Source organism: Hyposmocoma kahamanoa, unplaced genomic scaffold (genome assembly GCF_003589595.1).
Source record: "Hyposmocoma kahamanoa isolate Upper Pololo Valley unplaced genomic scaffold, ASM358959v1 66, whole genome shotgun sequence".
In the NCBI taxonomy this organism is placed as follows: domain Eukaryota; kingdom Metazoa; phylum Arthropoda; class Insecta; order Lepidoptera; family Cosmopterigidae; genus Hyposmocoma; species Hyposmocoma kahamanoa.
Genome location: NW_020653854.1, coordinates 1,477,466 through 1,495,613, shown reverse-complemented (window position 1 = coordinate 1,495,613; position 18,148 = coordinate 1,477,466). Strand labels below are relative to the sequence as shown.

Below are 18,148 nucleotides of genomic sequence, written 5' to 3'. Positions count from 1 at the left end.
ATCGCAGCTCCTATTGGCGTCACGTTTTATTTATTGTTGTCTGCACGTATTCTGCTCCCTGCCCTCCCCTCTCGTACCCCGCGCCCTCTGCTCGCTTTGCAGTAGCATTGGGTCGTAGCCAGAGATGAGCAAGCGCGCTGGTTTTAACTCGGCGCTTTGTTAACGCCGTGTTTAAATCGGGTTAAAACCCGAAATCTAGGTCAAAAACTAGTTACGTCTAAATATTTGTTGTGAATTGAGTTGTGTTCAATTTAATTACACATTGTGTTTTCTTTTGTAATGTGCTCTGTGAGTCGTGTTAATAGACCATTAAATGTGGAAATTGTCATTCTTGAATAGTCCCAAAATTGTCTATCATCACTTTCCAGTCCATCAATAAACGTTTGTCATAACCCTAATGGATCATTGTAGTAGCATTGGATGTACCCAAAACTTTCTTTTCTTTGTTCGCTTCCTCTTCCGCATTTTTAAAAAGTAATACATTTAAGAAATGAAACAATTTTTCCGGATTTAAATCGCGTATATTTGTTTTTTCAAACACTGTACCACCTCAGTCAACCGTGACCATGGGACCTGTAAAGGGCCCGAAACGTCGGTTTGTTTGAAAAAACAAATATACGCGATTTAAATCCGGAAAAATAGTTTCATTTCCTATGTGTAACAATCGCGAAAACCTAAGAACTCGATAAGTAATACATTATTAAAATTTCATCTTCATCCATTTCGAGCGAACACACACTACCGGCTTCCAAAAGAACTTACAAGCAATTGCAGTGCATCAAACGATTCTGTCGTGCAAAGGACAAGGAAGCTGTCGTGAAACGATAAATTGTCGTCACGTCTAGTTTGAAAGCTAGATCTAGCTAGAAAATTCGTCCACGACAGATAGTCGTGATATGGGAACAGGCTAGACACGACAGTCGTCCAACGATAATAAAACGTGACGACATAGTGGGAACGCCCCCTTACAGATACATGAACGGAACGGAATTCACAATGTCATTGAATAGGGATGCCTCCACGATTCTTTTTATAAAAACAAGAGCGCTTTTGACATCCATCTCACCTGATGGAAAGTGACGATGTTATCAAATTTAACACTGCCTTTAGTTAAAACTGCCTGTAGGTCATCTTTTTCTTTAATAGTGTAGGAAAATATCGGTGACAAAACATCTAAGTTAGTTAGTCAAGTTCTTAAAACTCCTAGAAGCTGCGACGTCTCAGACCTAAACTAAAAGTTGATTTTTTACAGCATGTATTGAGCAAGTACTAAAATATTTAATACAAGTATGAATATTGACTTCATTGTTATTAATAATTCTCGTTTAGTTTTAGTTTAAGTATTGATGTAAACTAAGTTGATTCTACGAACTTGTACCATTAGATGGCGCGTGTTTCACCGAGCATTATTCGTTGGTAGAAATTGCAACAATAAATAATAAATTACAAGTCCCGTTAAATACTCCAGTTTCGACATCCAAGCGCTGCTTAATCTTAACAAAACTGTAATAAAGAATATTATTAGCTAAGCGCTAAAGCGGAGAGTCCGCTCTCTTAGCTAATAACATACTATATTTTATCGTTATTTTAAAACAATACACTGTGTGAAAATTTAATAGCATTTTTATACATTTCACTTAATTTTGCCATGATAGAAGTACCTCAATGTTGTAATTAGAACGTGGTGAGCCGAAAAACTTAACAGCTACGGAACCCTAGTATGGGCGTGTATGACACTTTCTTGGCCTGCGTAGTACAAATAAAACCTCATGAAACTATGGCGACCGAGACAGATTTTTCGAAAACACCTGTAGTTTTATTCCGCATTTGTTTTATGACTGACATTTTCCACACACTTCGTCATTGACAATTTCATTTTACCAATAAATTACATTTTGTAAGTATTTTTCTTGCAATTGGAGCAAATGGATTCTATAAAACTTGCATGTGGTGATAATATAAGCAACGAAATAGAGGAGGAGAATAAAACTGACAATGAAAAAGAAATCCATAGAGACGAATGTTTGAAGAGAGATGACAGTGCGTCCATGTCTGACGATAACATTACCGTCCAAACCATCGAAGATCATGAATCGAAGTTAAAGGACAGGATTGCGCAGTGCAAGAACGTTATAGCGTCTTTGAAATTCGAATTGAATGCAGAAAAGGCGAAACTTGAAAAAGAAAACAAACAACAATACGTCGCGCATTATACTACAACCGGAAGTTTATGTACATCAAATTTCTGCGTTTCTACTGATAATTTGCTCTCCGATGTATCGTTTGATGCGAGCAAATATAGCGCTTGCGTTGACAGCAAGTTAAATTGCGACGAGAATCTTATGGAATACGAGAAACAGTTGCAGAAATACCAAAATACGTTAAACTTGGCCCAGTTGGAAAAGAAAAACGCGATTAGGAAGCAAATGTTGGCAAAAGCATATAAACTGAAACTTCTCGAAGTTGAGAATCAGTGTAATATAGAACTGCTTCGTGTAAAACAGAGTCTTCAGTGCTTGGAACCTCTACAGATGATTGTCAACAAGTGGAAGACTGGTAATGACAATGACAGCTACGATCTCGATAACTATGAGCTCATGCCTCGTTTCCCTGAACTAAGCACTTGTACTTCTTCTGTTGATATTAATTGTGTAAAAGGCGAATTAGAAAACGAAAAAAACGCAACTGCTGAGGCATAAATTAAATTAAATATTAAACTCTGACAGTCGTATTCCAGAACTCTACTCAATGCTTAAGTCAGGTCTTGAGTATGATTTAAAACACTAGAAATCTTACTCAAGTCTGCTCAAGTCCTGGAGGTCTACTCTCGATCTCCGTCCGAAACAAATACTGTCAAATAAGTAATATTCGACAAAATTAAAAGACAAGTATCAAGAATGAAGCTTCATTCGCATCACGCGTCTTTTCATTTGGTCAAGTATTGCTTATTTGGTAATAATTGTTTCGGACGGATGTCGGACGGAGATCTAGAGTAGACCCCCGGACTCGAGCATTGAGTAGAGTTCTGGAATACGACCCTGAGTCTGATAAAGAAATTTTGAACCTAATAAAATTACTGTGTATCTGTTTTAATTTTTTATAGAACAAAGTGTTAGTATAATTGATATAACTATTGTACAGTTAGCCGTACATCAATGAAAATGATGTAAAAAAATTTTGAACATAATAAAAATTACTATGTGGCCCACATTCTTTTCGACACTCAAATCTTGATGTAAAAGGATGTACGCTAATGTTTAACGGTGGGAGAAATTGTTTTCCAAATCATTAAGTAAGTGTAAAGACTTTTTCCAATTTGTAAAAAACATCGCTAAATTGTTGAAAAACATCCGACAACAGCCAAAACATAACCCAATTACGGTCAAAAATGTCAAAACAATTTAAATAAGCAAAACAAATTGGTAAAGGGTGAGAAAATCAGATTTCAATAAATCAAGAGCAGAGCAGGACCGCCGTAGTGGACCACACACATAGAGGCACGCGCTCCGAATGCTGCCGGACTTTTTGTTCTCGCCGCCACCCGAGTCGGGCGCGTTCGGGTTTCTTCGGCACCCACTCGGAGGCTGCGCTGACATCATACGCGTCTGCCTGCGCCTGCGCCTGTTCAGTTAGGAACTTGAACTTTATTTTAATAAGATTCCAATTTGTCAATTAGAGGACGACGCATGGACCAAACTGGTTTGACTTCTTTTACACCGTGTATCTTTATGAGAAGGTTTATTTGGAAGGAGCTTTTGAAAGTGATATGGAAGGCGTGAAACTTACTTCACGGGTAAACATCCTGAAGCACTAGTTAATTTAAAGGGCAGAATTCATAACTTTATTTACTTATATTATATTATTTTTTTAGTTTAAATTATAATATTTTTGTCTTAGTATTTAGTTATTGCGACTCAATTCCTTTCGCAGAAACCCATTAAAGGGTTTTTGAAAGGAAAATCTAGATGTACATATGTGTTTAATTGTAAATTGAATAATAAATTTTAAAAAATATATATAAACTTCAGACGACATTTAAAAAAAATTCAGTTTAGTTTGTGAAAACATTTGTTACATATTTTGAATTGAACAAATAAATAAAAATAACATAAATTGGCTCTAATGGACATGACAAAATAAATTAGAAACAGTTATAAAAAAATACATAAATCCTTCATAAATACAAATAAGTAAAGAATAATAGAAAACAAAGAGAAAAAAAAATTAAGAAAAAAAATGTACATACTTAAAACAAATAAGCAACAAAAAGCATGTCAAAAAGGTCTATGACTCAGCATCTGAGGACTATGTTAATTACGTAGCTCTCGCTAATATACCACCATGACCATCATAAAATAGAACACCACAATAAAAATTTTGGTCCAAAAATTTAAATTCATATACCAATTTATAGATATTATACAATCAAGGACTAAATAAATTTGACGTTAACAAGAATTAGACATGAAAATAATGAAATCGAGTAACAATGATAATAATAAGCAATGAAATGAAATGAAACTGCCTCTGTGGCCGAACGGTTACCATGCCGGACTGCCACGCAGAGGTCACAGGTTCGATTCCCGGGCCGGGAGAAATATTTGTATGACCTACATTTGTTTCTCTCGTGAGTTTGGGTGTAATTTGTGGTTGTCTATATGTGTGTCCATGGTACCCGCGACACAGGGTTTCCCTAGTGCAGGGCAATGTTGAGTGTGTGTTATTATTAAAAAAAAAAAAAAAAAAACAGTCAATTTAAATTGTACAACAACATACACAAATACATAGAACAGATAACACAAGCTACTCCATAAAGCCTGCTTTCCGAGATTGCTTTTCAAACAGCCACAGGAAACATTTTTGTTTGAAAGTTCGTATACAAGAGGAAGTTGGTCGTTCCAAATTTTAGACGCGGAATGTTGAAATTAGATATAATTTGATACAATATTCTAGGCACAGAATAACTACCTGCATGCATTCTGAACCCTCTATACTACTTTGTTTTTTCAAACAAGCATAGTCCGTATCACTCGATCACAATAGCTCTGATGGGATAAAACTAATGCACTAAACACTAAAGCAACGTGGATATAACGCCCGAATTCTATATAAGGATTTAAGAGCCCCAAAACATTTAACCCAACTTACTGCCCACGTGCTCCTTAAAATATCTGCAGATAAAAATTCTGTATTGTAAACTGTCCTAGTAAAGATGTTTTTACCTCACTAGCTTGGAAAGGCTTTCTTTCTCATTATAAATCTGCGTGCAAAAGAGGTTGTTGACTACCACAGTCAACACCTAAGTTTTTCGTTCGATAAAAAAAAACAATGACACGTTCAACTACACAATTTGTCGTACATGACTTTATAGGTAATATAAATCCGTTTAGTTATTTATCGTTGTCAATTTAACGTCAACAATAACCAGAATAAAATGTACCTTTTGTATGTAAAAGGTACATTTTATTCTGGTTATTGTTGACGTTAAATTGACAACGATAAATAACTATGTTTATAAAATTATTTTAATTCGTCGATGAACTATAAAAATTTATGAGGTGCAAATTTCGAACGCATCCGAAGATAAACTTTTTCTTTTGTTTGAAAAGACTCATGTTGTTTATTTCAACTGTTTTTGTTTCATCTACCATTTTCCTCTCTATAGTGAGGTGAAAAGTTGTGAGTTTCGCTTGGCAGCAAAGTTGTATTGAATTTGAAACACTCGCTACGCTCAAGATATTTTTGAACCACGAGCGAACAAACTTTGCTGTCTTAATAATTTGCAGCATAACAAATAACTATCAAACTAATACACATTGTTAGTTTTAATTAATTTACTAAACATAATCTCCTCCGTCGATTTCCGTCTCCAAGCGCTCATAAGCATGTAAGTAGGTGCATTTACTTACTCGGAATTTTAATTAGTAACTTTTAGTGCTCAATAATGTAGTCAAGAACAATTCTTAATGCGAATTCCTTACAGAAACGTAGGGAGTGCGAAATCCTTTGCAAAGTGATTTTTAATTAAGTAGGAGGTAAATCAGGACAAAGCATTGAAAGTTTTGAGGAGACGACAGGTTGTGAACATCGCTCTACCGTAGTGTTGTCGCGTAATTAGTAAGTTAGCGAATATGAATAATTAATAATCAATAATAATGTATTCTATCTTATTCATAAGTTCATTTATAATTTAAAATCTTTATTACTCTCAAATATGTACACTTATATATCTAGATTTATTTTAAAATTTAATAATAACTCTTTATTGCACAAAGAAAAGATACATGAAACAGAAGTTATAAAGGACATATACAAAGGTTAGCTTATCTCTAGAAGAGATCTCTTCCAGCCAACCCTAGCCTAGGTGAAAAATGAAGTCTGCGGGACTAATTATTGTACAATAAAATTTAAATTCAAATGTGAGTAAAAAAGAAATTTATATATATAAAAATAATATATATACATATAAAGGATGATAATATATACATATGACAGACATACACACCTACATGAACTTTATATACATAAATACAAACATAAGCAGAATATATATTATAATCTAAACAAATTACTACCTTATAATGTATGTTACCTATTAGCTATCCAACGCGTTCGACTTAGTTGTTCATATACGTGTAACATTTGTCTTATGTTTATATAATATTTCCTCGCCTAATCCTTTTTTTCTCTCTTAATCCCGTTTATAAATTTTCCCGTTTAAAGCAAACGTAAAAAATCCTGTCAGTGAATGAAACGTTAACCATGCAAAGTGGTGAAAGTTTGTTTTAGCAAAAAAAAAAAAATTGTTTAGTAACCATATTTAATAAAAAAAAAATTTCTTGACCTTGGATTCAAGTTTTTCAATCGAAATATTAGAAACAATAAAAAAGTAACAGTTATTTATGTTATTGCATAGTATTAGAACAAAATCAATGCGAGAATGTTGGCTTGACAGAGTCGATTTATTTCTTATAATGCGTTGCTATAGTTATTTTGTTAAGTATAGGTAATAATCTGCTTGAGGCGACAGTTAGGAGGATTTCAGGAATAGGTATTTTCGTGAAAGACAGTTTTGCGTGCATACGCCAAATGATTTTAATACAAATATCGTTATAATCTTAGAATAATAACGCATAGAAACCTAGTCCGCACACGCTAAGTGAGGCAAATTGAAGCGCGCCAAAAGGGCCTACACGAGCGGGCGGGCCTTCAGTGCTCAAGGTCGACTTGCACCGCGAACAGATCAAGAATTTTAGCTAAAAATGACGAAATGTGCGGTAAATTAGTGCAAAAATACGTCAGACAAACATAAAATAGATACTAACATCACATTCCACTAGGAAGTAACGCGTTTCAACTTGTATTTTTATATAAATATTCACTAAAACCGAAAATTAACCTACTGCTAAAACAAGCCTTCATGAATTTGATTTTTGCCTCACTTGTGACAGTTCGTTTGATATGAAACTATCATTCTATGCGTTATTATTCTAAGGTTATAATATTCAGCAAATATGATATTTGATAATTGTCAATTATACGCCGTATTAGAATAAATGTCTTCATTCATTGCATCGATATTTTGTTTAGATATTTTTTGCGTTATATGAAATTACGGGCACATTGGATTTATCAACTTACGTCTTAGGGTGATGGGCGCGGTGGCAGTGCCTCTCAGATCTTTGCTATTTAAAGCAACTGCTATAGACAGGCGTGTCGCTTACAAAAATACAGCTTATGCACTTTTCGAAGCAATTGATTTTGTAATACTTTGAAACACGCTCGTCAAAACAAGCTTATGTATGACTAACGAAATTCATGGACTCGGTTTCTTGTTAAGATTAAACAAGATAAAACCATTATAGCTTCACAATTCCCACAGTTGGGGCTTTTGTGATCTTTTTAGCGGACAACAAAGGGTCATTATGTTCAACACAAAAGAGTGAAATGTGCAGTAAAAATTAATAAAGTTGCAAAGGAGCACTTTTACTTAATGATTTTTACTTTCTAGGTACGGAATATTTCAAACTGCTTCCAGACACATTTATTTGTGATTTACTTTTGTCTAAAAATGTTTTGCTTTGTTTTTACTAGCGTATATCGTTACACCATTAAAATTGTGATCAAATACGTAATAAAAATATGAACGAAATTTTATTTTAGGTTATGGGCCCGGAACATTTAAAGAAACTTCCATAATCTCGAAAATGGAGGCGTTATGTAAAATCTACATATATAAATTCATATATTATATATTTATAAGTGTTCCTGAGGAATGCCAACCAACCAGAAAGCGTCACGGGAGGTTTTATGGGGGAGCAAACAGCTTAAAACACTACTCCGGCGTGTTGGTCGAGCACTTGCCTCCATTAGCCGGCGACACCTTCGCTTGACAGGCCGAAATTATGTTTGCCGACACCTTTGATGCCATAGATTTATGAATTTTAAGATATACCATCAGTTAAATAAACTAATCGTAAAGATTTTATGATAACAAAATTATGTATAATATTTTACATTTGACTTAGAAAAAAAAGCGCGAGGAGAGGACCTCGACGTACCTATATCTCGACTTTCGACTAGATTGGGAATGTTTTTTAAAAAGGCGTTATGTTTGCGACGTATAGCGAAACAGAAACAGTTTTAAATAGAAGTATTTTTATTCGATCATGGTTCAAAAATAAGTGAATTAGTAATTGAATTACAATACATTATAATGCATTTTATGCTAACTCAACAGTTCCTTCAGAGAGAGAGAGAAAGAGAGAGAGAGAGAGAGAGAGAGAGAGAGAGAGAATGGCCTTATACTCGATGGCCACCGGTATAATCAACGACAAAATACTATTGGTGTTGTTATATTAACACTTAAAATATCTTCTATAAACATACAATTTCGTAATGTAAAATAATTTACAATATGAAATTTTATTTACAGTATGTATAAACAGACTCATACGCACGGAAAAGGCGAAAGAGGATTGCCAAGTACGTAAACAATTGAGCTTCATTATATCTGCCTAGTCAGTATAAGAAAGCGCGTGATGGTATGGAGTAGGTAGTGTGTTGTGTAGATGAAACATTTTTACCACAGGATTACCCAAATTGATCAGGTATACTCGTGCTATATACAAAGATGTAGGTAGACTTTTTATTTTTTGTCATTTCAAATGACGGGATTAACAAGTGGCGCGTTTAGTGGTAAGCTACACACATGTCCATGACAGTCGCAGTGCCGGTCAGAGCTTTAAATCTCAAAGATCTGAAAGGCACTGCTACTGCACCGTCACCCTGAGACATAAGTTGACAAGTCCCATGTGCCTATAATTTCACCAGCACCCTTACCCTTCAAAACTGGAACACAGTAAGGCTGGCATTACTGCTTGGCCTTTTCGGGAGCTCTACTGATACTGACTATAAGACTGTAGGGATATTGGGGAATATCGATTGTTCTCCATTTGTCCACGAATCAGTAGAGCTCCTTGTGAAAGAGTTCGTCCAGGGAAGTACTGCCACCTTATCTATTTCTACCGCCAAACAGTAATGTAAGCATTACTGACTTCCTGTTTTGAAGGGTAAGGGTGCTGGTGAAACAGGCTCATGAGACTTGGCAATTTATGTCTGAGGGTGACGGGCGGCAGTGGCAGTGTCCCTCAGGCCTTTGCGATTTAGAGCTCTGAGTGAAACTGCAAATGTTATGGACAGGCGTTTGACTTTACACCAGGCGCACGACAACTTCGTCCGTCACTTCACGTTTGCTTGAAATAAGATAAAGGCACTTCTATCACGTTGAAATTACGTGTTACAAGAACCGCCCTTTGTCCGAAACGGTGTTTGCGGCTGTAGGCGGAGGCGACACTCGTCTGTTTGAGGCTCTGTAATCGGCTTGTTGGTTGCAAGTTGTTTGAAGAGACGCTCCATGAAATCTTTTAAGGAACTTTTGTTTAGTTTGTGGTGTTCAATTAGGCCTATTTTTTATTTTTAAGTTTCTGAGTGAATCGACTTGTAGGTTCTTTTACGTATGCATGTAAAGGACGCGTTTCGGTAAGTAGATAGGTGAAATTATTTGTTAGGTAATAGCTAGTGGTTACTGTTTATTTATTTAGTAATATGTAAGACAAGTTCTTACAAATAAATCTATTAAAGATACAATATTATGATACGATGAGATAATATTGTCTCGAATCTATAGACATTTTGATACCATACAATTTATTTATTTAGTTATATTTTACTAGAAGTAGAGCTCCATGTGGAAGAGTCCAGCGAAGTACCACCTTACCTATTTTTGCCGCCAAGCAGTAATGCGAGGATTACTGCGTTCCGGTTTTGAAGGGACTGTAACTTAACTTATGTCTGAGGGTGACAGGCGCAGTGACAGTGGCTCTCAGATATTTGCGATTTATACATCATTTATCGCTCTAAGTGGTGCTGCAACTGTTATGGACAGGCGTGTCGTTAACCACCAGGCACACGACATGTTCATCCCGTCACTTGAAGTTATAAAAAGTAAGGTTCTTACAAATAAGTCAATTAAAAATAGCAATCTATATGTATTTTGATGTAATTATTTTATTTTGTAAATAAATGTTAATGTGATCAGATTTCATTGAAATAAGTAATGCTATTAGACACTGATAGTTCAGTGGGAGAATTGTATCTCAATTGAGATGAGTACGCCTTTAATGTTTAAGTTACATATATTTATAAGTGTTTAGTAGCAATACGTTTATCTAACGAACGGTGTTGGGAAATATATTGTTGAAACCTGCAAGTTGAAGAACGTTGAAATTAGAGGAGACCCGTAAGTGCCAGTGATATGTGTAACGGAATGACGGTGAAGTAATTACAGTTGATTGGTGTCGAGATAAGAATTGTACCTTACCTGTATATTTTAACTTATGAAATAAAGGTTATTTGAGATTGAGTAATAAATGGTAACTAAGAACATTGAAAAAATAAAAATATAAGAACACAATGTAAGTAATGTGTCAACGAGTTGCGATACGAAATTTATTTTAAAATTTTATAACTTAAACTTAATTAAAACCGAAATAGAACTTTAAAACAAGACGTAAATATTTGAAAACAGTCGTTAAAACCTAAAACATGCTCCCGTGAAAAATTTTTCAAAATGGCGCTTTCGCTACGAAACACCGACAATATTATCCTGTCTTTATTGAATTTAATTTTATAAAATCATACACGCACTATGTCACGTCACGCGATTTTTGAAGCTTCTGTTATACCCTGTAATTGTCAATTTATTGCACATATAAAATAGTTTTTAAATTCGAAATGTATGTTGTTGAATGTCTTTTAATAAAAAGACAAATCCTTTACTTGTGTTGCATAGTGCCACGATGGTAGGTAAGACATCAACGCGTTAATTTTCAAGAGGCGGTTGTAGCTTAGTGACGGAACACTTGCTTCCCAATTGAGACGTCAACAGTTTGAATTCCTCACCATCCATCATAATACACATTCTGATTTCACTCGCTAGGTATGGGCCGCCGGAAGCTGTGCCATCCACCACGGTCCTGTGCTAGCCGCATCCATTGAGGACCTGCGACGCGTAGGAGAGGCGGCTGAAAAGTAATTTAAGTACCTAAATATGAAATAATAGACGACCATTTTTAAATATGAAATGTACCTACATAACAAATGTGCTTATTATATTTGTCACAAAGGGACATTAAATGCTAGAAAGAATCTCTACAAAAATAAGTTGTTTTCTTAGTGAAACGTTATGTGTAAAAGAGTGTCATTAATTTTGAAAAAATAATAAACAACGAATTTGCGATAGTGGTCAGAATTATGTTTGAATTGTAAATAGTCAAAAGATATTACTTTTCAGTCACCCCTCGATTCATGCCGTCGACCCACCTCGCAACTGGGCGCCCTACACTTCTTTTGCCCATCCTCGGCCACCAATCAGTCAACGTCTTGCTCCACCTGTCATCACTTTGCACTTTATGTATATATTCAAATCTCTATTCTCCCCTCTTTATCATAACTAACATATTTATTTTCATTTCGGTAACTTTCGAGATAAAACTGAAACTAAATAAGATAGAAAAACTTCGATTAAAGGAGGTTGTAGATCTCGATGTAGATATGTTAATAACTGAATTTCGCTAAAAATGTGGTTTACATTAGTTATGATAATGAATGCAGTATTGCCACATTATGACTGCAATTTTTACTTGTTTTTATGGATGAAATGAATACGCATATAATAATAATCATCAAGTAAATTTATTTTTTAGAGGCGAAAGTCTAAAATAGATAATAATAATAACGCACACACTCATAGCAGTAGAGCTCCTCGTGAAAGAGCTCGTCCAGGGAAGTACTGCCACCTTACCTGTTTCTGCCGCTGTAATTTCAGCAGTACTGTGTTCCGGTTTTGAAGGGTAAGTGTTCCTCAGATCTTTGCGATTTAAAGCTCTGAGTGGCACTGCAAGTGTCATGGACAGGCGTGTAACTTACCATCAGGCGCACGACTTGTTTGTCCCATCACTTGCCATTCTAAAAAAAAAGTACAAGCCACTCAACAATGGAGGTCGTCAAAAGTGTAGTAATTTTTTTTTAAATTTTATTACTTTTCTTCCGGTCGTGTTTCATTCATACTTCGAAAATGTTATCTTGGTCTCCTTCAACGGCGTTATTGAAGGTCGTAAAGTGTGAAACCGATAAGTGGTGAGCCAAGAGGAAGTGGCATTACAACAATGGTGGTGTATTGTAATTTTTATAGCTGTTATTGCGTGTCCTGGCGCCATCGGCTAACTGCTGAGTTTGGACATACATAAAGACGGACGAATTTGAGTTCCATTGTTTTGTAAAGTTATTATAAAGGTGAATGCAAAATGTTATTGGATATATGAAATTTCTAGTAGAATAACACCAAAGCTACTATATAAACATTTGAAGAATGTGTAAAATTGTGAAAAATATATCATTAAAAAAACAGGATGTGAAGAAGAATTGATATTTTATTAATATAATAATAATAATAACGCACACACTCAACATAGACCTGCACTAGGGAAACCCTGGGTCGCGGGTGCCATGGACACACACATAGACAACCACAAATTACACCCAAACTAAATATAGGTCATACAAATATTTCTCCCGGCCCGGGAATCGAACCTGGGACCTATGCGTCGCAGTCCGGCATGGTAACCGTTCTGCCACAGAGGCAGTTTATAATACAGTTATAATATAATAATATACTTTAAAATATAATAAAGGAACTAGCCAATCTACAAACAAGAGTTAAGTTAAGTTAACTTTTAATGGTTAAGAGTAAGTTAACTTTTATTTAAATATCTACTTAAATTAAATCCCATCAAAAGTAAGAAAACATCGCATATTTCTTGTATAAATCAAGATACATCAATATGTATCTTGTTTCACAGGTGATATTCGAACGAAAGTGTATAGCTAGATGTGCTGTTGATTGTACATATGTAATGTGCTAGATAACCTCATGAAACATCATCCACGTGAAAATCAGTTACTAGTTTACTAACTAGACCTGTAAATTGTTCCTCATCCTTTTTAAGTAATCTTAACTCAAATACAAACAATATTAATTACAATTTATGCTGCGAATTACGTAAAAATACGTTCAAAATTGAAATGAACTGTGACACTGTATTCGCGCGAAATTAGTTGTTATTAATATTATTATTTCTGGCTTATTTCGAAACATGCCATCATCTCTAGACTGGATAGTCTAGAGACTAGGTATGTTTTGTATTGTAATCACTGGAGTAAGTTCTTTGACGTTGGAGGCATTACCTAAAAGGTCCAAACAAGAACTAAAAAGTTTGTAACATCCGTTTCATTTAATGGAGACAAATATTATCTCAGTATAGAGTACTAAAAAAACCGACCTCAAAAGTCATTCATCCCCTAGTTCACCCTTAGAGGTGGAATATTTTCTTCAAATTTAAAAGGGATCACTTCTGAGGTACCCCTTTTCCAACAAACAAGAGTTATCGTGTAACTTACATATAAAAAAGACGTACAGTCGAATTGAGAAGTTGGTTAACAATTATTGAGTACTAATAAGCTTTTTCGCTGAAGAAAAATATCGCTAGGAAACGTACACACATCTGCAAAACTATTTACTGATGTGTCTGAAGTTCTCAATCCGCATAGGTCCCGCGTGGGAACTATAGCCCAATTGCTTTATGTATTAGGTATTATATAGAAGATCATGATAGCCGGCAGATCACAACATTTTACAACAAAAGATCTGGTTTTTAGAAATCAAGTAATCCATTCTTATAAATACCTTGGCTACATCGTAAACGACCAATGTGATCATAGCGTGGAGATTAAATGTCGGATAGAACAAGCACGTAACGCATTTCTAAAGTTGAGTCCCCTACTCTGCAATCTATCCTTGAAGATGTCTACCAGGGCGTTTGGCACGGTGGTACGTGTTTTCGGTTCTTCTGTATGGCGTAGAGTCCTGGACCTTAACTCAAAATATGAACCCAAATTACGTTTTAATACGAAGACTGATATACCGGCAAAGTAATATAATCAATCAAAAAATACTCAAACAATACGATTCCTTACTAATGTCACTACAATTTAGAAAAGTTACGTATGAATCGACCCATAATAAACAAAGACAGACCAAAAAATTTAAAGAAGAAAAATTTACTTACGTGATATTTTGACAGCTCCACGCACATAGCCACACGTCGTCGCCGGAGTAACTGAAATGGCTGCCGGCAAAACGCATCACCTGACGCTTTAACGACGCGCTTCACATGTATTGCTACATATGTTCCTTGCAAAGTTATTGCTGTGAGAACAACTTACCCCGGAAACTACCAGCCCCGGCCTCCCCTACAATCAAACAACGCAAACTACAGTACTTTGGTCATGTAATGCGTAATGATAAATACGACCTACTCCGAGTAATTATGCAAGGGAAGATACAGGAAAAGCGACCACCTGGAAGGAGGCGTACTTCGTGGCTTAAGAATCTCCGGTCATGGTTCAACCTGGGCACAAGATCCTTGTTCTCTGAAACTGTGTGTAAAATACAGATACCCCTAGTGGTAGCCGTCCTCAGGTTTGAGATGGCGCCTCAAGAAGAAGAAGTATTAGATATACAAAACAGTTTACATTCAGTTCTTAACAAAATCTTAAAAACATAATACTTATACATGGTAAATACATAATACTTTCTAATCTAGAATTTAAACCTAAACATGTACACACAACATGGACAATCATGAGTAGAACAATTTTGTTACATATATTTCTAAAACCATAACTACGAAAGAGAGAAATCGTGGTGCTTTTGGATTTGGCTGCGAAGTCTTCTAAAATGACAATCAAACTATATCTAAATCATCGCAAGTACCAGCCATAAGACGTTTGTAAGCCCGACCAGTTTGTTTCGAAAGGGGTGCTAGTGAAATTACTGGCACATGGTACTTGTCAACTTCGGACATGTCTCAGGGTGTCGGGCGCAGTGGCAGTGCCCTCTCAGATCTTTGTGATTTAAAGCTCAAAGTGATATTGCAACTGTTAGGGACAGGCGTATCGCTTACCGTCTTGTTCGTCTCGTCACTTAGTATTAATAAAAAAGTTAAAAAAACTTTTGTCAAATGATTATATTTATTACGTATTATGAACTCAATGTGTACCTATTGTTACTTTGATGTTTAAATAAATATACACTATTTCGATCTCTACTTATTAGGTACTATAGCATGAATTCTTTATATTGAGTTATTTTGAGTCACAATACCAATCCGATTAGCTTATAATAAACTAACCTAACTCAATAAAAGGCACTGTTTCGCGCCCATTCACAAACTTTAAGTTATGCGCTAATGTAAATATCCGCCCGAAATCGATGTTTGCCATCGCAAGCGCAAAGTCCCTTTTTCGAAATGGGCAAAATTGAAAAATTTGTTTATACAGACAGTGACAGATAGAGACAGTGTTCACACCACAAGGAATCGAACCACCGACCTTTCTATTGATAAGCAACCTTTGTTCCATGGTTTTATTGTCACAATGGTAATTAATAAATAACACATGCGCTCATAGCCCCATACTAGGATTAGGTAGGGTGTCAGTACTTCCCTGGAATGCTATATGAAATGGTAAAACTATTCCCTTTACAGGGACCATGAGACTTGTAAAGCAACGATGGTTTGTTGATGGTTGTTCGTATATTATTTGTGTGTTAAACACACAAATAATATACGATTTCGATCCGAAAAACACTTTTTTTACACTCGTAGCCCCGCTCTAGGGAAACCATGCATCGCGGGTGCCATGGACACGCACACAGACGACCACAAATTACACCCAAACGCACTGCCACTACGGCCGTCACCCTGAGACATAAAGTCGAGAAGTCTCATGTGCCTGTAATTTCACTCTGGTACTTCCCTGGACGAACTCTTTCACAAGGAATTCTGTTCCGGTGCTGCTGAAACTATAAGCACATAGGACTTGATAATCTTTACGATTCAAAGCTCTGAGTTGCACTGCAAATGTTATGGGTAGGTAATTTAGAAATATATATTTATTTCTCAACTTTTTTCTTGTATTATTAACAGAGCGTTGAACTTTACACTTTGAACTTTAAGCAACTAATACTTAAGACAGATTGACGTGCCGTTGTTGTATAATCGCTAACTGAAATATGTCTAATCATTTATTTAAACAATGCAAAGCCTATTGTTAATTATTGGTCAATAGATAGATAGTTCTCCAAAGATAGAGGATTTGGCGTAAACGCCACGTTTCGTCTAAAGACCACACAAGACAATAAAACCGGAAACCAAATTCTAGTAACGGATCTTCAATTTGAAGAATGTTGTTTCTAGCTTTAGAGCTCCTTGTAAAAGAGCTCGTCCAGGGAAGTAGTGCCACCTACCGAAGTTCTACCGCCAGGCAGTATGGTTTAAAGATAAGGGTGCTGGTGAAATTACAGGTACGTGGGACTTAGCAACTTACGTCACAGGGTGCCGGGCGCAGTGGCCGTCTCCCTTAGATCCTTGTGAGTTAAAGCTCTGAGAGGCACTACTACTGCGATGGACAGGAGTATCGCATACCACCAGGCGCATGACTCGTTCGTCCAGTCTCTTGGTGTCGTAAAAAAAAGATGGAGACAGTAGTTATCATTGCAATTTTCACCATACAAATCATTCGTTCCCGTACTTTTTACTGAAGGACGATATTGTTTTGCTTCTACAGTTCTCCTTGTCGTTTAACATGACGCATAAGGAAATTTATGTAGTATTTGTATACTTAATTGGGAACCACAAATAGCGTTTCATAATCTCACTTAGTTTTCATCCACTATTCACAATGAATCATAAATATCTTTAGAAAAGTCCATCGTTTCAACTATAAACACGTTGCGACAAGGTGTTACTAATTGTTCTCTATTCCGTTATCGATTCTTTTTGTTATGAACTTCGCAGCTTTTCTTCGTACTGATAAGGGCGTGTTAACTGGTTCACACTTTTGTTCTTGCTTTTTAGGATTTTTTGAATGTTTGTTTTTAGTTTTGGATATCGTTTGCTGAAGCGTTATTTTGTATGTTTATTTTTTATAAACGATAATCTAAAAGAACTTGTTACCAATCTAATTAATAAATAGTAAAGATTTATAAAGTAAACTATTATTAAGTACATGTCCCGACGTATTTAGATAAACAAATAAAACTTTCTAGATATCGATAGTTGAAAGTCATCAATAATTGTGGAAAAAGAAAAAGATAGACTCTTTCGATAGCTCCCGTGCTCCACACCAACTTAATTTTTGGACCTGGTCTGTTTTTATTTTGTTTTTGTGTCTATAATTTGTTTCACAAAATTCAAGGAGCGGTGATATTAGTAAATAAATATTTTACTAATACCATTACTAGGCTGTTTAAAAAAATAACAGAAAATAACCGAAAAATAAAGTTAGCGTAATGTTCATTGGAGGTATCCCTTTGTTCCTTAACACCATAGCAATAGGCCGAAAATTGAACAAGTTAAGAATATTTTTTTATAAAAAATAATGTATTTTGCATGTCTTGATAACTAGTCTTTTGAGTCAGAATAATGACATTTAATCCATTGACTGTACCGACGGCAGCACATCAAGC

The 18,148-nt window shown here is 35.5% G+C and overlaps 1 protein-coding gene across 1 annotated transcript; it reads left to right on the top strand.

The window, feature by feature from the left end:
- Positions 1–1,841: 1,841 nt before the first annotated feature.
- LOC113232002 lies at positions 1,842–2,723 on the top strand. The gene has a single exon (XM_026466623.1). The coding sequence runs from the start codon at positions 1,926–1,928 to the stop codon at positions 2,697–2,699; it is 774 nt and encodes a 257-aa protein (XP_026322408.1). The 5' UTR covers positions 1,842–1,925; the 3' UTR covers positions 2,700–2,723.
- Positions 2,724–18,148: the final 15,425 nt, after the last annotated feature.